A 24,224-nucleotide genomic window follows, 5' to 3' on the forward strand; every position below is an offset into this window, starting at 1 on the left:
GTAGTTTGCTCCCATGGCTGTTAGCTGTAGGCCTTCCTTGTCATGTGGCCCTCTCCATAGGGCTGTTCAATATGACAGCTGGCTTTTTACAAAGCGAGTGATCCAAGAGAAAGTGTGACTGTGATGGAGGTTAAAATTGCCTTTTAATGACCTAGTCTCTGAAGTTGCATACTGTCACTTCCACTTCGTTGTGTTTGTTAGAAACAAGTCATTAAGTCCAGACCACATTCAAGGAACGGGGGATTAGGCTCTCTCTCTTGAAAAGAGGAGTATTTAAGAATTTGTGGTATGTGTTTAAAACAGGTACACTCAGTGAACAAACCAAATTAACCTACTCTTATAATATCTGAAGTCATATACCCTTTTTTAAAATGAAGGAATGGTAAATTATAACAGATTCTCAAGACTTTTAAGTGATGGCTAAGATTTCTTTAAGGTGGGTTATGACTACTAGGCCTATCCTGGGGTCATAATAGAAGGAAAGGAATCTAGGACTGGAATAAGCTGAATTATCTCTGAGCAATTTTTGGAGTATATTTTAAATTCCACTTGTTTTTTACTGTATTTTTAAATTATGACAAGCTGATGTATTTCTAATATTTTTATAATTTGATTTTTATCAAGGGGTGTTACTTGAGTTGATTTAAAATTTATAATTGACTCATGAAGTTTAAAAGGTTATAAAATTCAGTATTTGTTCTGTTTGACAGTTATAGGATTAAATTATAGATTCTTTGTTTTATGTAGCATGTAAATATATTTTTGGTGATCTATAACATCACTGTTGGTTTTATAAGAAGGAAACCTTTGGTAGTTTTGGGGGGGAAAATTAGGGTAGATAATTAGATACATGTATTATAAAAGCACAAATTTGATGGTTTACTTTTTTATCTTAAAGTGGACCTTTCAAGTTGAAGAATTATTTAAAACCTGGAAAGAATAATTCTGATGTGGATGACAAGGAATTTCAGGAAAGTTCAAGTAGGTTATTATTTATTGTCTGTTGTCTTGATGTTTATGGCATTATGCATACAAAGTAAGGTGTGCTGTTTTATATAAATTATCACCAGTTGCAAATGTGTATTGAGTACTTACTCTTAAGAGCCTTACTATGTCTTTAGAGATTTGTAAGACCTTACACCTATGTGATAGAGGGAGGAAGAGAAAGAGAAAGAATGACAGAGTGACAGTCCTTTCTTTGAGGTAGAACATAATGAAATAATTGACATTTAAAGTATCTACTCTAGTATTGAAAAATGTTAAGGGGCGCCTGAATGGCACAGTTGGTTGGGTGCCTGACTCTTATTTCAGCTCAGGTCATGATCTCAGGGTTGTAAGATAGGGCCCAGTATTGGGCTCATGCTCAGTGCAGTCTGCTTGAGACTTTCTGTCCCTCTCCCTTTGTCTCTGACTGCCACACACTTTCTCTTTCTCTCTCTCTCTCAAATAAATAAATAAATCTTTAAAAAAAATAAAAGCGTTAAGCTGCTAAGGGTATAAACGAAGCAAGATAAGCCATGTATTGATTACTGTAGCTGTATGATGGGTATATCAGTTTCATTATATCATTTTTTCTATTTTAAATATGTTTGAAACTTTACATAGTAAAGTTTTTAAAATGCCTCTTAATAGTTTTGTAATTTTTATGCTGCTAAAGAATGTGTGCTTGGAATTTAATCTGTTACACTGTTTTTTCTTTCCTAATTCACTAATTCATTTTCCTTTTATTTTTTAAAATTGGGATCTCTCTCTCTTTTTTTTTTTTTTTTTTTTTTTTTGAGAGGAAGAGAGAGAACACACACAGGTGTGCCCATGAGTGGGGGGTGGGGTGTCCAGAGGGAAAGGGAGAGAATCTTAAGCAGATTTCTTGCTGAGCTTAGAGCTGATCTCACAACGCTGAGATGATGACCTGAGCCAAAATCAAGATTTGGACACTCAGCTGACTGAGCCACACACCGCCCCTCTTTTTCCTTTTGATTTGCATCTCTTGAAATGCTAGGAATGTGGAATTTGTTTTTTTAAAGATTTTATTTTTAAGTAATCTCTATACTTAATGTGGGGCTTGAGCCTACAATCCTGATAAGAGTTGCAGGCTCTATCAACTGGGCCAGTGAGGAACCCCCTTTGTTTTTCCTTTTAAATTATTTTTTTCTCCCTGTATTTTGATTTATTATTTTTCTCCTCTAAGTTGAATGCTTTCTCTAATTATTTTTCTATTTTTTATTTGATAAAAAATTTTTTATTTGAAAAAACAATGAATTTTCCTGAGTACAGTTTTGGCTTAATTTTACAGCTTTTTATTTATTTGTTTTAAAAAATTTCTATAAAGATTTTATGTATGTATGTATGTATTTATTTATTTAGAGTGTGAGTGGGGTTGGGGCAGAGCGAGAGGGAGAGAAGGAGTCTGAAGCAGACTCTCTACTGAGTGTGGAGCCCCACCTGGGCCTTGATCTCCCTACCCTGAGATCATGACCTGAGCCAAAATCAAGAGTCGGACTCTCAACTGACTGAGCCACCCAGGTGCTCCAATTTTATAGCTTTTTAAATGTTGTGTTCTTTTTTTTTTTTTTTTTAAGATTTATTCATTTATTTTAGAGAAAGAGAGAGAGAGCGTGAGCAGGGGGAGGGGCAAGAGGAGGGGCAAAGGAGAGAGAATCTCCAGCAGACTCCCTGTTGAGCGCAGAGCCTGATGTGGGGCTCAGTTCCACAACCTGGAAATCATGGCCTGAGCCGAAATCAAGAGTTGGATACTAAACCAACTGAGCCACCCAGGCTGCCCCAAATGTTATATTCTTACAGTAGTATACCCTAAATTACAGTGATTTTTCTTTGAGCCAGGAGTTTTTTAAAGACTATATTAGCCAAGAGCTTGGTCTCCAGAGTCCCTGGGGTTGAACCCAGCTCTACTACTTACTTATTATGTTATCTTGAGTTAAAAACTTCATTGCTCTTACCTTCAGCATCCTTATATGTAAAATGGAGATATCATTTCCAATCCCATAGCTTTCTTGTTAGTTTAATATCCGGCTTATGTTAAAACATAATGTTGGCTGTTATTCTGAAGTGTTTTGTTCTTTAACAATTTCTAGTTTCGTTTCATTGTTCTAGGGAACTTTGGCTTGTATTATTTATTATTTGAATTTATTAAGAATTTGAATTTATTTGAATTTATTATTATTTGAATTTATTATTTTCTTTGTGATCTATAGTATGCTTAGAACATATAAAATTCAGGACCCTGAGATCATGACCTGAGCCGAAGGCAGATGCTTACACCCAGGTGCCCCAGAACTCTTAAAAATTTGTTGAATATTATGGAATACTTACTATGTATCCTTCTAGAGCCTGCAGATATGGTAGTGAACAAAACTGACAAAAACTTCTGTCCACCTGGAGCTTACTTTCTGGGGGACCAGGATAGAAGACAATAAAAAAAAGATAGCAAAACTTATGATTTGCTGAATTGAAAGTACAAAAATAAAGCAGGGATTTTGTGGTGGGAAATGGCAGTTACATTCTTAGGTAGATGGGCAGAAAAGTCCTCACTGAGGAAGTGATCATTTGAGCGAAATATGAAAAAGATGAGGAAGCAAATCGTGTAGCTGTATGAGGAAATAATGCCTTAGCTAGAGGTAAGACCAAGGGCAGTTGTTCAGATACGATAATGAGTCTGATGGCGAAACACCAAGGAGACTGGGTAGAGCAAAAGAAAAGAGGGATAGAGTAGTAGGAGATGATGTCACAGAGATAACAAGAATGGAAGATCACATAGGATATTACAGGCTATTTTAAAGATTTTTGGCTTTTCTTAAGAGAGATGATAAGGCGTTGGAGGGTTTTGAGCAGAGGAGAGACATGATGGACCTATAAACAGAATGACTGTGGCTGCTGTGTTAGGGGAGGACTGGTGAGTTTGAGGGGGCTGGTGTAAGGTTGGAAACAGGGAGACTGGTTGGTGAGACATTAATAATCCCAGTGAGAGTTTGCTTTGACTAGGGTGGTAGCAGTGAAAGGTGGAGAGCAGTAGTAGGATTTGGGATATTTTTTTTTTTTTAAGATTTTATTTATTTATGTGACAGACAGCGAGAGAGAGAACACAGCAGGGGAGTGGGAGGGGAAGAAGCAGGGCACCCCTGGATATTTTTGAAGATAGAATCAACAGGGTTTCCTGATGGGATGTGGGATGTAAGAGAGATGTCAGGGATAACTTTAAGGCTTTTGGCTTGAGCACCTGAAAGAATGGTGTTGTCCTTACTTGATTTGGAGACTACTGGGGAAGTAGCAGTTTTTGGGGAAAAGAACAGGATCTTAGAATTGAACGTGTTACATTAGATATTAATTTGATCTTTTATATCCTTGCTTGTGATTTGTGAAATCTGCTGAAGACTGCCAGAGTTGAAGTGAAGTGTTTTCCACTGCAATGGTCTGCTTTTTTTCTCCTATTTTCTGCAGTGTTTGCTCTGTACCTTTCAGCACTGTTACTAAAGCATGTAAGCCTTTATATGGAATGTACCTGCTTTGGTCAAATTTATCTTCTTGATCCTGTTACAGTGCTTTTACCTTGCAGTCTGTTTTGTCTAATATTAATATTGTGACCCCTGCTTTCTTTTGGTTCATTGTTCTTTTTAATATTTTTATTCATCTTTTTACTTAACCTTTCCTACAGAACTAAAACAAAGTGGTTTAGAAACAGTACGTGATTGAATTTTTATTTTTAACTTTTTCTGTCAGTATTTTTGCCTTTAATAAATGTTTAACACATTTATACTTACAGATAGCCTTGTTACTTCCTTGTATAGTTGGTAGACATTCTCACATATGCCAGCAAGAACTCAGGAATCTTTTTTTTTTTTTTTACAACCAGTTTAATAGTAAAAATAATCTTTGAGTCATAATCTTTTTTCCTTTAAACTAGCTGGCTATTTATCTTTTGCCTCACAATAGCTAATGCTTATGAGTAGAAATTTAAAGGCAGACTTATTTCTTGTTTTCTTTGTAGGTAACCTGTTTTCTTCTATCTCCATGCTTATTAGGATTCTTTAGTATTTGAAATTCAGGAGTTATCTCTGTTGCTGTTTTTAAAAATAATTTTTTGGGGGGCGCCTGGGTGGCGCAGTCATTGGGCGTCTGCCTTCGGCTCGGGGTGTGATCCCGGCGTTCCGGGATCGAGTCCCGCGTGGGGCTCCTCCGCTGGGAGCCTCCTTCTTCCTCTCCCACTCCCCTGCTGTGTTCCCTCTCTTGCTGGCTGTCTCTCTCTGGCAAATAAATAAATAAAAAATCTTTAAAAAAATAATTTTTTGGAAATTATTAAATTTATTAATTAAATTATTAAATTTTAGAAATTATTAATTTTAAACTTACCCTGAAATCCCATATCTGCTTTACCCAGATTCCACAGTTGTCAACATTTTACAACATTTGTTCCATCTCCCTCCCTGCCTCTGCTACATATATGTTCATACAAGTTTCTTATCATTAGCCTTTAAAAAAAATTTTTTTTTTTAATGTAGGCTCCACACCCTGTATGTATAATTAACATACAGTGTTACATTAGTTTTAGGTATACAATATAATGATTCAGCATTTTTATACTTTATTCAGTGCTCATCGTAAATGTACTCTTAATCCCCTTTATCTGTGTCACTCATCCCTCACCCACTTCTCCTCTGGCACCCACCAGTATGTTCTCTGTATTTAAGAGTCTGTTTTCTTTGTCTCTTGTTTTCTTTGTTCAACTGTTTTGTTTCTTAAATTCTACATATGAGTCGGGTGCCTGGGTGGCTCAGTTGGTTAAGCATCTGCCTTCGGCTCAGGTCATGATCCTGGGGTCCTGGGATTGAGTCCCGCATCAGGCTCCCTGCTCAGTGGGGAGTCTGCTTCTCCCTCTCCCTCTGCCCCTTCCCCCTGCTCGTGCTCTCTCTCATGCTCTCTCTCTCTCAAATCAATAAATACAGTCTTTAAAAAAAATTCCACACGAGTGAAATCATATGGTATTTGTCTTTCTCTGACTGACTTGTTTCACTTAGTATTATACCCTCTAAGTCTATCCATTCCATCCATGTTGTTGCAAATGGCAAGTTGTCACGGTTTTTATGCCTGAGTACTATTCCACTGTGTGTGTGTGTGTGTGTGTGTGTGTGTGTGTGTGGTTTGTATACATACCACATCATCTTTATCCATTCATCTATGGATGGACACTTGGGTTGCTTCTGTATCTTGGCTATTTTAAATAATGCTGCCGTAAACAGAGGAGTGCATATATCTTTTCAGGTTAGTCTTTTCATTTTCTTTGGGTAAACACTGAGTAGTGGAATTACTAGATTACATGATAGTTCTATTTTTAACTTTTTTGAGGAACTTCCATGCTGTTTTCCACAGTGGCACACCAATTTGCATTTCTGCCAATACTCATGAAGGTTCATTTTCCTCTATATCCTCACCAACATGTTTCTTATCTTTTTGATTCTAGCCATTCTGCCAGGTATATAGTGGTAGTTCATTATGCATTATTTGCATTTCCCTGATGACTGATGTTGAGCATCTTTTCGTGTGTCTGCTGCCCACCTGGATGTCTTCTTTGGAAAAATGTCTATTCGGGTCCTCTGCCCATTTTTAAATTGGATTATTTGGTATTGCGTTAAGTTCTTTACATATTTTGAATATTAACCCCTTGCTGGATATATCATTTGCAAATAATCTGCTCCCATTCAGTAGGTTGCCTTTTCATTTTGTTGTTGGTTTCCTTTGCTGTGCAAAAGCTTTTTATTTTGATGTAGTCCTAATAGTTTATTTTTGCTTTTGTTTCCCTTGCCCAAGGAAACATATCTAGAAAAATGTTGCTACAGCCAATGTCAGTGAGATTACTGCCTCTGTTTTCTTCTAGGAGTTTTATGGTTTCAGGTCTTACTTTCAGGTCGGTAATCCATTTTGAGTTTATTTTTTGTGTAAAGTATAAGAAAGTGTGGTCTTTTCTTTTTTATTTATTTTTTTGCATGTAGCTCTCCATTTTTTCCAACACCATTGATTGAATATGCTATCTTTTCCCTGTTGTATATTCTTGCTTCCTTTGTCATAGATTAATTGATTATATAAGGATGAGTTTATAGCTGGGTTCTCTCTTTTATTCTATTGATCCGTGTGTCTGTTTTTGTGCCAGTATCATACTGTTTTGGTGTACTACAGCTTTGTAGTATATCTTGAAATCTGGTATTGTGATACCTCCAGCTTTGTTCTTTCTCAAGATTGCTTTGGCTATTAGTATTAGCCTTTTCTGTACTCTTTGAGAACAAGTTGCAGACATAGTGTTATGTGTAAGTGTATGCAGATATAATGTAAGACAAGAACATACAGTGTTGGGACACTTGGACACTTTAACCAAATCAGCATTAATATAACACTAATATTCCTTCACTGATCCATGCAGATTTCACCAGCAGTTCCATTAGTGTTCTGGTTCAGGATCCAATTAAGGATCATAGATTGCATTTAGCTCTCCTGTCCGTTAAGTTTCCTTCAATAAGGAACAGTTCATTAGGCATTTTCTAACTTTCCTGACCTTTATATTTTTTTGAGAGAGTACAGATTTTATTCTTTAGAATAACTTTCTACTTGAGTCTTTCTGATGTTTCCTCCTGATCAGATGCCAGCCATGCACATGTGACAGAAGTAGTACAGAAATGATGCTGTGTTTTGTGCATCACATTAGGAGACACAGTATTTACCCATCTCCTGCTGGTGATGTTAATCTTGATTGCCTGTTCAAGTTATTATCTCTACTCTAAAGAGATGGTTATTCTCTTTTATAATTGGTAAATTATAAAATTATATAATTTTATAATTTGGTAATTTGTGGTGTGATATTCTGATGCTATAAAATAATGTGTTCCTTTTCAAACCTTCACACCAATCTTGGCATCTTTTAAAGACTCGCACTCGAATCATCGGCCCCTAATGATGATACCAAATTGTGCTGTTCTATTTTCGTAATTCCTGCCTATTAATTAGTGGCATTCTGTAAAAAATAGCTTTTCTTACCCCTTCTCTCATTTGTTTATTTATATAATTATGGGCTGCTACTGGGTTCCTGTTTATTTGATGGTTGTAATCTCTTTCATTTATTCTGCTACTCAAATTGTGCCAGATTTGGTCCTTTCAACTGGTCCTTATGTCTTTTTATTATATTTCTGCCATTTTTTGAATATTCTCTCTTTTTTTTTGGCTTAAGACGTTCTGGTCTACTTCCCCAGTTTCCATTCTCGAATCACTTACTTCTAAGGAACCTGGTTCTTTTTAGTGGAGAATGGCATTTAGAAACTGAGATCTGGGTGCTTGGTGTGCTCACTGTTACTGGGAAATCATTGCTTCTAGGCTCTCTCAGTGGACTGTCCTTTGTATATTTACTTACTTGCTTCATTCCTTCTCTGATCCCATCAGCTGCTTCCCACAGCTCAGTGCTATGGGAGAATTTTCAAGCAGTGACTAGCCCTCTACTTTTTCTAGTGGGGATTGCATGAGAAATTAGGTGTTTTTTGGTAACAGCTTTATTGAGATATATATTGAGATACTCACATACCATAAAATTTACCCCTTAGTGGGATATGATTCAATGGTGTATAACCATCACCACAATAAATTTTAGAACATTTCTATCATCCCCAGAAGAAACCCCATATTCTTTATCTTTAGCAGGCACCTTTCATTCCCTCACCTCTCATACCTCCTATGCCTATAGCATCCACTAATCTACTTTTAATTTGTATAGATCTCTATAGATTTGCCAGTTCTGGACAGGGAAATTAGATTTTATGATCACTGAAGTTTCTTCTTAGCCAGCAATTTTATAATGTATCTAATTCATCATTTAATTTTAATTTTTTTTTTTTTTTTTTTTTTTTAGAGAGAGAGTACATGCATGCACAAGCAGGGTGGGGAAGGGCAGAGGGAGAGAGAGAGAGAAAGTCTAAAGGAGGCCCCATGCTCAGAATGGTGCCCAACTCGGGGCTCAGTATCATGACCTAGAGATCATGACCTGAGCTGAAATCAAGAGTTGGATGCTTAACTGACTGAGCCTGCCACCCAGGTACCCCGGTTCAGTCATTTCAAACAGTCTTTTGTGAGAGGGAGGAAGATGGCGGAGTAGTAAGGGATCCTATTTCAACCGGTCTCCTGAATTTAGCTGGATCTCTCCCAAACCATTCTGAACACCCATGAAATCAGCCTGAGATGTAAGAATATATAGCTGGATCTCTACAAACAGAATACCTCCTACGGTCTTGAGGTATGAAGGGTGGAACCATGATTCTTCAGGCAGATATTGGAAGATAAACAGAAGGGGGAGGGAGCCGCCATAAGCTGGCACTGGGAAGGTGATATAACACTGGAGTGCAAAAGTATGCTGCACTGGGGATCAGGCACAGACTCGCAGACCCGAAGCGGCGGGGAAAGGACTTTAGTCCAGCCCCCTGACAGGATCTAGGAGCTGCGGGTGGGCACATGTAAACCGGGGACGGCTCGCGGTTTTAGAAGCATAAAGGGTAAGTACAGATGTGCCCAGCCCTGGGATCAACCTCAGGGAGTGTTGGTGTGGAGTGCACAACCAGGGAGGCTCCAGTTTTTAGCAGCGTAGACAGAAATGGAGACTGTATGTCCTGGAGAGCTCAGTGAAAAGCAAACTACTATTTCTCTGTTCTGAGATAGAGGTTTGGATACGGTCACTTCTACTCTGACTCTCGGAAGAGACATGGAAAGCCGCCAGACAGCAAAAGCCCAAAAAACTGGTTTTCAGTGAGCCCCCGCAATAGGGGGCAGGGCAACTCTGCTCAAGCAGGGCTGCCTGAGTAACAGCGTGGCAGGGCCCTCCCCCAGAAGAAAGGCTGGAAGAACAAGAGGACAACAACCCTAGGGTCCCTATAAAACAGATGCATCTTACTTGGGTCGTAGTTAATACTTCGGACTCTACATTCCCTCAACCACCTCCCAATAGAATGATTAAGAGGAGGAACCCCCAACAAAGAAAAGAATCAGAGACTGTGGCCTCTGCCATAGACCTAATGGATATGGTTATAAGCAAGATGTTAGAAATAGACTGCAGAGTAAAAATTATGAAGTTGAGATTTAGGCTTGAGAAAAATATTAGTGACAATATAGACTCTCTAAGGGGACAGAAATGAGATCTCTCAGGCCAGACTTAAAAATGCTATGAATGAAATGCAGTCTAAACTGGATTCTCTGACTGCCAGGGTAAACGAGGCAGAAGAACGAATTAGTGAGCTAGAAGATAAGAAGATAGAAAAGAAACCAAGGAGGCCTGGGAAAAACAGCTTAAAGCCCAAGAGATCAGACTGAGAGATTAATGACGCCATGAAACGTTCCAATGTCAGAATGATTAGGATCCCTGAGGGGGTGGAGAGAGAGAGATGTCTAGAAGATGTATTTGAGCAAATCAGAGCTGAGAACTTCCCTAATCTGGGGGAAAAAAAAAGCATTCATGTCCAAGAGGCAGAGGGGACCCCTCCCAAGATCAATGAGAACAGACCAACACCCCAACATATAATAGTAGAACTCGCAAATCTTAGATCCAAGGAAACAATTCTGAAAGTGGCAAGGGGGAAAGAGATTTCTTACATGCAGAGGGAGGAACATCAGAATGAGGTCACACCTGTCCACAGAGACCTGGCAAGCCAGAAAGGGCTGGCAAGACATTTTCAGGGTACTAAATCAGAAGAACTTGCAGCCAAGGATACTTTATCCAGTAAGACTGTCATTCAGAATGGAGGGAGTGATGAAGAGCTTCCAAGACCAGCAGAAACTGAAACAATATGTGACCACCAACCGGCCCTGCAAGAAATATTAAGGGGGTTCCTATAAAAGAATAAGGACCCCAAGAGTAATACAGACCAGAAATTTACAGAGACAATCTATAGAATCAAGACAATCTATAGAAACAACATCATGGCACTAGAATCGTATCTTTGAATAATCATTCTCAACGCGAATGGCCAAAATGGTCTCATGGAATGGCACAGGGATGCAGATTGGATAAAGAGACATGACCCCTCGATATGCTGTCTACAAGAGACTCATTTTGAACCTAAAGATACATCCAGACTGAAAGTGAGGGGATCGAGAACCATTTTTCATGCCAACGGACCTCAAAATAAAGAGGGGATAGGAATTCTTATATCAGACAAATTAGATTTTAAGCTAAAGACTATAGTAAGAGATACAGAAGGACACTATATCATTCTTTTTTTTTTTTTTTAAAGATATTATTTATTTATTTGACAGAGATAGGGACAGCCAGTGAGAGAGGGAACACAAGCAGGGGGAGTGGGAGAGGAAGAAGCAGGCTCCTAGTGGAGGAGCCTGATGTGGGGCTCAATCCCATAACACCGGGATCACGCCCTAAGCCGAAGGCAGACGCTTAACCGCTGTGCCACCCAGGTGCCCCGGACACTATATCATTCTTAAAGGGTCTATCCAACAAGAAGATCTAACAATTGTAAGTATCTATGCCCCCAACATGGGAGCAGCCAGCTACATAAGGCAACTGTTAACCAAAATAAAGAAACATACTGATAATAATACTTTAATAGTAGGAGACCTCAACACTCCACTCTCAGCAACAGAGAGATCATCTGAGCAGAAGATCAACAAAAAACAAGAGCTTTGAATGACACACTGGACCAGACGGACTTCATAGATATTCCACCCTAAAACAAGAATACTCATTCTTCTTGAACGCACATGGAACATTCTCCAGAGTAAACCACATACTGGGTCACAAATCAGGTCTCCACCAAGACCAAAAAATATTCCCTGCATATTTTCAAACCACAGCTTTGGAAACTGGAACTCAATCACAAAAAATTCGGAAGGAATTCAAACACTTGGAAGCCAAAGACCATCCTGCTAAAGAATGTTTGGGTCAACCAGGAAATTAAAGAAGAACTTAAACAATTCATGGAAACCAATGAGAATGAAAACACATTGGTCCAAAACCTATGGGATTTGCAAAGGTGGTCCTAAAGGGGGAATACATAGCCATCCAAGCCTCATTCAAAAAAAGTAGAAAAATCCCAAATACACAGACTAACCTTAAACCTAAAGGAACTGGAGAAAAAACAGCAAATAAAACCTAAACCAAGCAGGAGAAGAGAAATAAGATTAGAGCAGAGATCAATGATTTAGAAACCAGAAATACAGTAGAACAGATGAACGAAACTAGAAGCTGGTACTTTAAAAAAATTAATAAGATCGATAAACCACCAGACAGACTTATCCAAAAGAAAAGAGAAAGGACCCAAACTAATAAAATTAAGAATGAAAGGGGAGAGATCATGACTAACACCAAGGAAATAGAAACAATTATTACAAATTATTATCAGCAACTATATGCCAATAAATTAAGCAACCTGGAAGAACTGGATGCCTTCCTGGAAGCCTATAAACTACCAGGACTGAAACAGGAAGAAATTGACAATCTGAATAGACCAATAACCAGTAATGAAATTGAAGCAGTGATCAAAAATCTCCCAAAAAACAAGAGTCCAGAGCTTGATGGATTCCTAGGGGAATTCCACCAAACATTTAAAGAACTAATACCTATTCTCCTGAAACTGTTTCAGAAAATAGAAACAGAAGGAAAACTTCCAAACCCATCCTATGAGGCCAGCATTACCTTGATCCCAAAACTAGGCAAAGACCCCATCAAAAAGGAGAATTACAGACCAATATCCCTGATGAATATGGATGCCAAAATTCTCAACAAGATCCTAGCCAATACGATCCAACAGTACGTTAAAAGGATTATCCACCACGACCAGGTGGGATTTATTCCTGGGATGCAAGGGTGGTTCACCATCCCGATCAAAATACCAATGGCATTTTTCAAAGAGCCGCAACAAACAATCCTAAAATTTGTATGGAACCAGAAAAGACCCCAAATCACCGAGGAAATGTTGAAAAAGAAAAACAAAGCTGGGGGCATCACGTTGCCTGATTTCAAGCTATATTACAAAGCTGTGATCACCAAGACAGCATCATACTGGCACAAAAACAGACATATAGATCAATGGAACAGAATAGAGAACCCAGATCTGGATCCTCAGCTCTATGGTCAACTAATTTTTGATAAAGCAGGAAAAAATATCCAATGGAAAAAAGACAGTCTCTTCAATAAATGGTGCTGGGAAAATTGGACAGCTTTATACAGAAGAATGAAACTAGACCATTCTTTTACACCATACACAAAGATAAACTCTAAAAGGATAAGTGACCTTGATGTGAGATAGGAATCCATCAAAATTCTAGAGAACATAAGCAGTAACGTCTTCGACATCGGCCACAGCAACTTCTTTCAAGACACGTCTCTAAAGGCAAGGGAAACAAAAGCAAAAATGAACTTTTGGGACTTCATCAAGATAAAAAAACTTCTGCACAGCAAGGGAAACAGTCAACAACATAAAGAGGCAACCCATGGAATGGGAGAAGGTATTTGCAAATGCTACTACAGATAAAGGGCTGGTATCCAAGATCTATAAAGAGCTTCTCAAACTCAACACCCAAAAAACAAATAAGTCAAATGGGCAGAAGGCACGAACAGACACTTTTTCAAAGAAGACATGTGAGTGGCTATCAGACACATGAAAAAATGTTCAAAATCATTAGCCATCAGGGAAATTCACATCAAAACCACACTGAGATACCACCTTACACCAGTTAGAATGGCAAAAATTGACAAGGCAGGAAACAACAAATGTTGGAGAAGATGTGGAGAAAGGGGAACCCTCTTACACTGTTGTTGGGAATGCAAGTTGGTATAGCCCCACTTTGGAAGACAATATGGATGTTCCTGAAGACATTAAAAATAGAGCTACACTATGACCCAGCAATTTCACCACTGGGTATTTACCCCAAAGATACAGAGGTAGTGAAAAGAAGGGGCACATGCACCTCAGTGTTCATAGCAGCAATGTCCACAATAGGTAGACTGTGGAAGGAGCCGGATGCCCTTCACAGACGAATGGATAAAGAAGATGTGGTTCATACATACAATGGAATATTACTCAGCCATCGGAAAGGATGAATACCCACCATTTGCATCGACAGGGATAGAAATGGAGGGGATTATGCTAAGAGAAATAAGTCAAGCAGAGAAAGACAATTATCATATGGCTTCACTCATATGTGGAACATAAGGAATAGCATGGAGGACATTAGGAAGGGAAGGAAGAGAAAAATGAAGGGGGGGGTGGAATCAGAGGGGGAGATGAACCATGAGAGACTATGGACTCCGGGAAACAAACTGAGGGTTTCAGAGGGGAGAGGGGTGGGAGGATGGGTTAGTCTGGTTATGGGTATTAAAGAGGGCACGTATTGCAGTGAGCACTGGGTGTTACATGCAAATAATGAATCATGGAACACTACATCAAAAACTAATGAAGTACTGAATGGTGACTAACATAACATAATAAAAAAATAAAAAATAAGCAGTCTTTTGCTATTATGGACTGATTTGAGAATATAATGAAAGCTTAGACTTTTCAGGAAATGTATATTACATGTAAAATTGTGTCAAAAGTTTTAGGTCATTTATGGACGTTAAGTATCCCAGTTACATGTTGCTCCATAACAAACACCCAAAACTTAGTGGCTTAGTACAATTGATTTATCTCTAATCGTTATGTGGGTTGACTTGCCTTAGTTGTGTAATTCTCACTTGGGCTCTCTCTCATGCATTCAACTTAAATGCAAGCTGCTGGGGCTGGAGTCATTTGAAAGCTCAACTGGGTTGGAAGTCCAGGGTGACTTTTTTCTTACATATTTACTACTAAGCTGGGGTGGCTGGAACAATTGAGGGCTGGCCAAGAGTATCTTTTTTCTCCACATGGCCTTTCCATGTGGTTAGCTTGGGTTTCCTCACAGCATGGCAGTCTTGGGGTGGTCAGACTTCATACATGGTGTTTTTCTCCAGAGTGAAGTTCTAAGAGACCCAGGTGGAACCTGCATATCGTCTTAGGACTTAGCATTTAAAGTCCCAGAATGTCATTTCTGTTGTGTTCTGATAGTCAAACAAGCCATTAAGATCAGCAGAGATTAGGGAATTAAGGAATTCAGAGAAAAGGGAATTAGACTCTGCTTCTTGATAAAGAACGACATTTGTGCAGAGGAAGAAAAAGAATTAATGGCAGCTATGTTTAGATGCTGTTTCAATAAGAAAGTTGAAAAATTGGCCTAATTGGCACACTGCTAAATTTAGTATACTTGTACTATTTTAGAACTTGAAAGATCATATATTACATTATTAGCATATTGATTGTTCTGTATTACAACCTACATTTTAAATCTAAGTGGCTTATTTCACCTGAAGTCCGGAAAATTTGCTAATTTTTTTTGTTATTTTTAACTGTTAGACTCTTTAGACATACACATTGTAGCAAGATCTAGAGAAATGTTACACTGTTTTTCATTAGTCTTTATTCCTCAGCAGTAAAAAGTAAAAGAAGTAATAACATGATTGTCAGGTTAAACTTAATTAAAATACTTACATTGAAACTGAGAACTAACACAGTTTAATTCATCGTGGAATTAGCAAACTTTGCTCATGGTATTATCATTTGTATTTTGCAGGTGACTCAAGAGTAAAAATATCTACAGTAATACCAGAGAATAAAATACATCACAAGTTAGGTAAGATTATTTCTCTCTTTTAATATCTTCATATTATAAAACCTCTGTTACTAAATAGGACTTATTTTTCTCACATAGGAAGGAAGTATTTGGATTAATTGGCAGATAAATTAAAACTATTTGTTTAGTTCTTATGAATTTCACAGTAAGTCATCACAGGCCAATGATGATCTTTATTGTTCATTTATAAATCTGTGTCCCTCTCACTCTTTGCCCCATATTAAGGAGCATGATTTCACCTAGAGTAAGAAGTCAGGGTGGAGAATTCTGTAAATAATAACTGCTAGGTACATAACATCCCTGACAACTCCCATTTTTATCCAGTTCACTTGTAAACAAGCAGTAGCTGGAATAAGTGAGCAAAGATGGGAGCTAGGGAAGCCATGGAGAGGCCGTGGAGGATTAAAACTCTCTGGTTCCCAATGGTATATTTGTCAGTCAGGATTCATGGGACCTCTCACCTATGTGGGATTGCAGTGGCCTTTTATGTTTCTCTCTGTGCCTGAAGTTGTGAGTGCTCCTGCACTTGTACCTGAAGAGAACCACTAGGAGTGAAGCTTCCTCAAATTGCTTCAACCAAAAACTCACATTTTGTCAATATTTTGTGGGCCCATATGAAGAAAGACTGTTCTACCTTAGTGCTTAATGCCTTCTTGAAGTGGAATGATAACTAGTCAGAAGTAGGGAAACAGAAATAAAAATGTTCCTGAGCAGCGGCTTTAGCAACTAGAGACAGGAAAATCAAGCATCATGCCTATGAACAGTAGTCAACTGCTGGTGAGCTAGAATTTTTGTAGTAGATGCGTAACAATTTTAACAATAAAAGAAATATGAGCATTTTCAGAGTTTCAGTTATAGCATAGAAAACTTTCTGGGACTGAAAAATCCAATTTTTTAATTTAAAAAGTTAGTAGATGAAGTGAAAGTAAACAGTAATCACTTGCTGAGAGCTGAATTAGTAGCTGGTGTTGATACGGAAAAAATTCCTCAGAGACGAAATATGAAAAGCTGGATATCGTTAGGAAAAAAGGTATACAGTGGAAATAATATGGAGACAGCTGAGAAAACCTGCAAATAATAGGATTTCCAAAAAAGAGAAACAGGTGAAGGAGGGAAAAGAGTTAAAAGAAGTATGTTAAAGAAAACTTCCCTGTATTAAAGATGGCTTAAATCCGCAATTTGAATGAGTTTGCCAATGGCCAGTCAAAATTATTGAAAAACATAAACTTCTAGACATCAGTGAATAAAATTCCTAAATTTCAAGAATATAGAGAACCTTCTAGACAGAAAAAATAATATATAAGGGAGAAAAAATGACTAGTACTGTTGATCTGTGTAATATTGGAAGAATAAAATAACATCTTTAGTCTATTTTAAGAAATGTATTACAGTCCAGTCCAAGATAGTTTCCTTTCTGATAAGTGAATTTTACTTTGCAGATAATGCAAAAATTGAGTTGACTCTAAATCCTCCTGGTAAAATACTCATGTAAGGTATTCTGTCTAATCAAGTGTATAAACAAAACTGACTCCAAAGAGGAAACAGTGGTGAGGAATAATTCTTGTAATGTATGTGGTTAAATTTAAATAATGTGTATTTTTTTCTGTTGCTATGTATTAAATTACCACAATTTTAGTGGCTTAGACAACACACATTTATTTGTTATCCATATTTTCTTTGGGTCAGAAGCCCAGGCACAGATTAGCTGGGTCCTCTGATCAAGAGTCACAGGCTGCAATCAACAGTGTCAGCCTGGGTTGTGGTCTCATGAGGTTTGAGGTCTTATTCCAAGCTCATATGGTTGTTAGAATTCAGTTTCTTGAAACTGTGGGACTGAGTTATCTATTTTCTTGCTGTCTGTCAGCCATGGGCCATTACTTTCAGCTTCTAAAGGCTACTTGCAGTTCCTTGCCACATGACCCTTTCCATAGGCTCCTTCTTAGTATGGCCCCTTGGTTCTTCAGAGTCAGCAAGGAAGAATTTCTCTCTGCTTCTGCTAGATCATGTCTTATATGTATAATGTCATATATTGTCATATATATAATTATGATGTAATCATAGTGATTCCCTGTCACTGTTGCCATATTCTGCAGATGAGAAAAAAGTCACAGTTCCCACATCCATCTTAGGGGAGGGGATTATTACACAAGGATGTGAATCATTGCTGATTACCTTAGGGTGTAACTACTACCTAATGCTAATGTGAATGGGAATTTATAGGTGCTAAATAATGACTTTTGTAATAATACCTTGAAATCCGGGGCGCCTTGGGTGGCGCAGTCGTTGAGCGTCTGCCTTCAGCTCAGGGCGTGATCTCAGCGTTCTGGGATCGAGCCCCACATCAGGCTCCTCCACTAAGAGCCTGCTTCTTCCTCTCCCACTTCCCCTGCTTGTGTTCCCTCTCTCGCTGGCTGTTTCTGTCAAATAAACAAAATAAAATCTTTAAAAAAAACCAAAAACCTTGAAATCCATACTATCTTTAATTAAAACTTCCTATGGTAGGGAAAAGAGTAGGGGCAGAAGAGTGGTAGTAAAAGTAGTCTAAAAGTTTTATTTTATTGAATGAGAAAAGGAGAGATAGCATATCTTGGTAAGGAATATAGTTTTTAATATAATCATGGAGAAATGAGAGTTTGATTTTTGAATGTCAAGAATGGAAATGTGACCAATATTAGAGTGAAAAAGCACAGCAAAATTTTGAAATGACCAAGGGAGGGGAGGAAAAACATATGGTCATTTGCTCAAATGAGAAAGAAGAGGTACTGATGTAAAATAACTAGTTAAATACAAAGTAAGATGGAAGGAATAAAAGGAAATGTGTTACTTGTTACACTAAATAATGGATTGAATTCCTCTAATAAGGTAGGGAATCTCAGATTTGGTTAAATAGTACAAATTGATATATGTGTTTATAAGAAACACTTAAAACAGGTTAAAAAATAAAAGATTGTCAAAAAATTAGGTAGACTACTGAAAATAGTGTGATTTTAATATTAGGCAAAGTGGAATTTAAGGTAAAAATGAAAGTGCTGAACAGAATAAAGAAGGACATGTGATAAAAAATTAATGAAGTAGTTAGAAAAATCATAAATGCTTATAAAATGTATAAAGGAAAAACTAAAAAAACAAGATTTTCACTTAAACAGTAGTTAGACTGGGAGATTTTAATAAATTACTTTCAGAATTGGAAACTTCTAGCAAACAGAAATAGTAAAAGCATAGGAATTTGATTATATAGCCAACAAGGTCAGCTTAGTATATAGAACTTTGCATTGTTCAGATAAAATGAGTGAGTTTATGTGTATTCACACAAACACATGCACATATAACTACCCCGATTGTAAGTTTCCTATTGTGAAGCATTTAGATGGTGTTCAATTTGGTTTTTGTTTTCTAAATATAAATAGTACTACCATGAACATTCTTATAAATACAGCTTTATCCATTTTTTTTAAAAAGACAGTAATAGTGGGGCACCTGGCTGGCTCAGTCAGAAGAACATGTGACTCTTGGTCTTGGGGTCATGAGTTCGAGCCCCATGTTGGGTGCAGAGATTACTTAAATAAGTAAGTAAGTTAAATAAAGTTAAAAAAACAGTAATAGCTAATGTTTAATGAATTGCTATATATCAGGCATTTTACAACATTATATTAATTTACGTCTCACAAAACTCCATGAGGTGGGTTCTGTTATTTATTTGTTATTTTTTATTAGGCAGATGGAAAAAACTGCAGTTCACTTTAGAGAGGTTGAGTGGCTTTAGCTTCTGTGATGTTTCACAACTAGTGCATGGTAAAGTTAGTATGTATATTTGACTCCAAAAACTAGCTCTTGAGAATCCAGGAGAAATACTTCCAACAGAAAATCAGCTAGATGGTTATGATAAACTGTAACAACCAAAGTATTTTACAGCCAAAGTTGTAATGATTATGAGAGTTTCAGTTCGTTGATACTACTTTTTTTTTTTTTTTGCTGCTGCTGCTGCTTTTTTAAAAAATACGTTTTTCTTTATTTTTTAAATTTTATTTTACTTAAATTGAATTAATTAACATAGTGTTTTATTAGTTTCAGAGGTAGAGTTCAGTGATTCATCAGTCTTTTTAAAAATTTTTTATTTAAATTCAATTAACATATAATGTATTATTGGTTTCAGAGGTAGAGGTCAGTGATTCATCAGTCTTATATAATACCCAGTGCTCATTCCAGCACCCTAAGATGCCCGTCACCCAGTTACCCCATCCCCTCATCCCCCTCTCCACTAGCAGCTCTCAGTTTGTTTTCTATGATTAAGAGTCTCTTATGGTTTGTCTCTCTCTCTGATTTTGTCTTGTTTTATTTTTTCCTCCCTTCCCCTATAGTCCTGTTTTGTTTCTTAAATTCCACATATGAGTGAAATCATACAATTATCTTTCTCTGATTGACTTATTTTGCTTAGCATAATAACCTCTAATTCCATCCACGTTGTTGCAAATGGCAAGATTTCATTTTTTTGATGTGTGCATAATATTCCATTGTATATATATACACCACATTTTCTTTATCCATTCCTCTTTCGATGGTTATCTGGACTCTTTCCATAGTTTGGCTCTTGTGGACATTGCTGCTATAAACATTGGGGTGCAGGTCCATCTTTGGATCACTATGTTTGTATACTTTGGGTAAATACCTAGTAGCATAATTGTTGGGTTGTAGGGTGGCTCTATTTTTAACTTCTTGAGGAAACTCCAGAAGTGACTAGACCAGCCTGCATTTCCACCAACAGTGTGAGAGGGTTCCCCTTTCTGCACATCTTCACCAACATGTCATTTCCTGACTTGTTAATTTTAGCCATTCCGACTGGTGTGAGGTGGTATCTCATTGTGGTTTTGATTTGTATTTCCCTGATGCCAAGTGATGTTGAGCATTTTTTCATGTGTCTGTTGGCCATTTGAATGTCTTCTTTGCAGAAATATCTGTTCATGTCTTCTGTCCATTTCTTGACTAGATTATTTGTTCTTTTGGTGTTGTGTTTGACAAGTTCTTTATAGATCTTGGATACTAGTCCTTTATCTGATATGTCATTTGCAAATATCTTCTCCCATTCTGTTTGTCTTTGGTTTTGTCAGCTGTTCCTCTGCTGTGCAGAAGCTTTTTATCTTGATGAAGTCCCAGTAGTTCATTTTTATCTTTGTTTCCCTTGCTTTTGGAGACATGTCTAGCAAGAAGTTGATGCAGCCAAGGTCACAGAGGTTGCTGCCCACGTTCTCCTCTAGGATTTTGGTGGATTCCTATCTCACATGTAGATCTTTCATCCATTTTGAGCTTATTTTTGTGCATGGTATAAGAGAATAGTCCAGTTTCATTCTTCTGCATGTGGCTGTCCAATTTCCCCAACATCATTTGTTGAAGAGACTTTTTTCCATCGGATATTCTTTCCTGCTTTGTTAAAGATTAGTTGACCATTGAGTTGAGGGTCCATTTCCAGGTTCTCTGTTCTGTTCTATTGATCATGTGTCTGTTTTTGTGCCAGTACAATACTGTCTTGATGATTACAGCTTTGTAATAGAGCTTGAAGTCTGGCATTGTACATTGTGATGCCACCAGCTTTGGTTTTCTTTTTCAACATTCTTTTGGCTATTCAGGGTGTTTTCTGGTTTTATACAAATTTTAGGATGATTTGTTCCAGTTCTGTGATAAAAATTGATGGTGTTTTGATAGGGATTACAATGAATGTATAGACTGCTCTAGATAGCATAGGCATTTTAACAATATTTGTTCTTCCAGTCCATGAGCATGGAATGTTTTTCCATTACGTTGTGTCTTCCTCCATTTCTTTCATGAGTACTCTATAGTTTTCTGAGTACAGATCCTTTGCCTCTTTGGTTAGATTTATTCCTAGGTATCTTATGGTTTTTGGTGCAATTGTAAATGGGTATCAACTCTTTAATTTCTTTCTTTTGTCTCATTGTTAGTGTATAGAAATGCAAATGATTTCTGTCTATTGATTTTATATCCTGCCACTTTACTGAATTCCTGTATGAGTTCTAGCAATTTTTGGGGTGGAGTCTTTTGTGTTTTCCACATATAGTATCATGTTATCTGCTAATACAATTCTTTTTTTTTTTTTTAAAGATTTATTTATTTGAGAGAGAGAGAGGAAGAGAGAGAGAGAGCACGCGTATGCATGCACGAGTAGGGGGAAGGGCAGAGGGAAGGGGAGAAGCAGACTCTCCACTGAGTAGTGAGCCCGACATGGGGCTCGATCCCAGGAGTCTGTGATCATGACCTGAGCCAAAGGCAGATGCTTAACCCTGTGAGCCACCCAGGCACCCCTGAAGTCTACTGCTGTTGTATTACTGTCAGTTTCTCCTTTTGTGTCTTTTAATATTTACCTTATATATTTAAGTATTCCTATATTGGGTTCATATATACTTACAACTGTTACATCCTCTTGTTGGATTGATCCCACATAATTATGTAATTCCCTTCCTTGTCTCTTGTAGTCTTTATTTTAATGTTATTTTTGGTTTGATGTAGTTATTGCTACCCTAGGTTTTTTTTTCACCTCCATTTGTATGGGCTCTTTTTTGGTCCCAACTTCAGTTTGTATGTGTTGTTAGGTATGAACTGAATTTATTCTAGACGGCACATTGATGGGTGTCATTTTTTATCCATTCACTCACCCTGTGTCTTTTGATTAGATCATTCAGTCCATTTACATTTAAAGCAATTATTGATAGGTATGTACTTACTGTGATTTTTTTCCATTGTTTTCTAGCTGCTTTTGTAGTGTTCTGTGTTCCTTTTTTTTTCTCTCGTGATTCGGTGACTTTCTTTAGTGTTATGCTTGTATTCTTTTCTCTCTTTTTTTGTTTTGTGTTTCCATTACAGGTTTTTTATTTATGGTATTAACATGAGGTTCATATATACATTCTACGTATATAGGAGTCTATATTAAGTTGATGGTTGATTGAGTTCCAACACATTTTGAAAGCACTATGTTTTTGCTTCCTCCTCCACATTTTATGTACATGATGTAAAATTTTACATCTTTATTTGTGAATCCCATAAATAATTTTTCTAAATATAATTGATTTTTACTACTTGTGTCTTTTAACCTTCATACTAGCTTTATAAATGACTGATGTACTACCTTTTTCATATGTTTGCTTTTACCAGTGAAAATTTTCCTTTCCTAATTTTCTTACTTCTAGTTATGGATTTCTCTTTTCTGCTTAAAGAAATTCTTTTAATATTTCTTGTAAGGCTGGTTTAGTGGTGATGAACTTCTTTAACTTGTTTGGGAAATTCACATCTCTCCTTCAATTTTGAATGATAACCTTCCCTGGAAAGAGCATTCTTGGTTTTGTTGTTTTGGGTTTTTTTGTTTTGTTTTGTTTTTCCTTTCAGGACTTTGAATATATCCTGCCTCTCTCTTCTGGCATGCAAAGTTTCTGCTGAAAAATCAGCTGATATCCTTATGGGTTTTTCCTGTGTAAAACTATCTGCTTTCTCTTGCTGCTTTTAAGATTTCTACTTTATCTTAACTTTTGATATTTTAATTATTATGAGTGTTGGTGTGGACCTCCTTGGGTTCATATTATTTGGTGCTCTCTGTTCTTCCTGAACTTGAATGTCTGTTTCCTTTCCCTAATTAGGGAAGTTTTCAGTTATTTCTTCAGTTAAGTGTTGTGCCCTTCTCTTTTCTTCTTCTTCTTCTTCTTCTGCAGCCCCTGTAGTACTATGTTATTACACTTGGTGTTATCCCAGGGTTCCCTTAACCTATCTTCATTTAAAAAAAATTTTTTTTTTTTTGCTTTTCAGCTTAGGTGTTTTCTTACTACCCTGTCTTCCATCTCACTGATCCATTCTTCTACATCCTCTAATTTGCTGTTAATTCCTCTAGTCTATTTTTCCTTTCGGTTTTGTATTCTTTAGCTCTGATTGGTTCTTTTTTATATTTTCTGTCTATCGAAGTTCTCACTAAGTTCATCCATTCTCTCAAGTTTGATGAGCATTTTTATGATCATTACTTTGAACTCCTTTTCAGGTGGACTGTTTATCTCTATTTCATTTAGTTTTTGTTGTTGTTGTTGAGTTTTATCTTACTCTTTCATTTGGAACATGAGCATGAACATGTCTCCTTATTTTGTTCTGTTTCTTTCTATGAATAAGTTGGACAGTTACCTCTCCTGGTCTTGAAGAAGTGGACTTGTGTAGGAATATTCCCTATGTAGACTCTGTGTGCTTGGCGGTTTTGGGTGGCCAGCTAGACCTGGAGTGTGCTGTGGTCACCCTGGTGTGATGTGGCAGGGCAGGTGGGGTGTTATTCTATGGGGATGGCTGGAGCTTGGGTCCTGGGTCTGGCTATGGTAGCCCTAGCATGCCAGCTAGAGCACCTGAATTCTGCTCCCATCTGCATTATCAAGGTAGAGGAATGTAAACAATGGTGCTTGCCAGCACCTGTGACCTGGAGAGAGTTCCAGTAGCTGTGCCACTTTTTGGCAGATGCTCTAGGGTTAGTAAATGGATTTTCTTCAGTTATAGTCTAG

The 24,224-nt window shown here is 37.4% G+C and overlaps 1 protein-coding gene across 3 annotated transcripts in view; it reads left to right on the top strand.

Annotated features, from left to right (window-relative positions):
- The window catches only part of CENPC (centromere protein C), an 85,764-nt gene that overhangs the window by 48,166 nt on the left and 13,374 nt on the right, over positions 1–24,224 (top strand). For all 3 annotated transcript variants that reach the window (XM_045771482.2, XM_045771483.2, XM_087864110.1), the window contains exons 12-13: positions 899–981; positions 15,634–15,693. In XM_045771482.2, the coding sequence (XP_045627438.2) occupies positions 899–981; positions 15,634–15,693 (143 nt within the window). The remainder of the gene's footprint in view (positions 1–898; positions 982–15,633; positions 15,694–24,224) is intronic.

The sequence above is a fragment of the Ursus americanus genome, chromosome 8 (genome assembly GCF_024610735.1).
Source record: "Ursus americanus isolate L20-20 chromosome 8, mUrsAme1.1.p, whole genome shotgun sequence".
In the NCBI taxonomy this organism is placed as follows: domain Eukaryota; kingdom Metazoa; phylum Chordata; class Mammalia; order Carnivora; family Ursidae; genus Ursus; species Ursus americanus.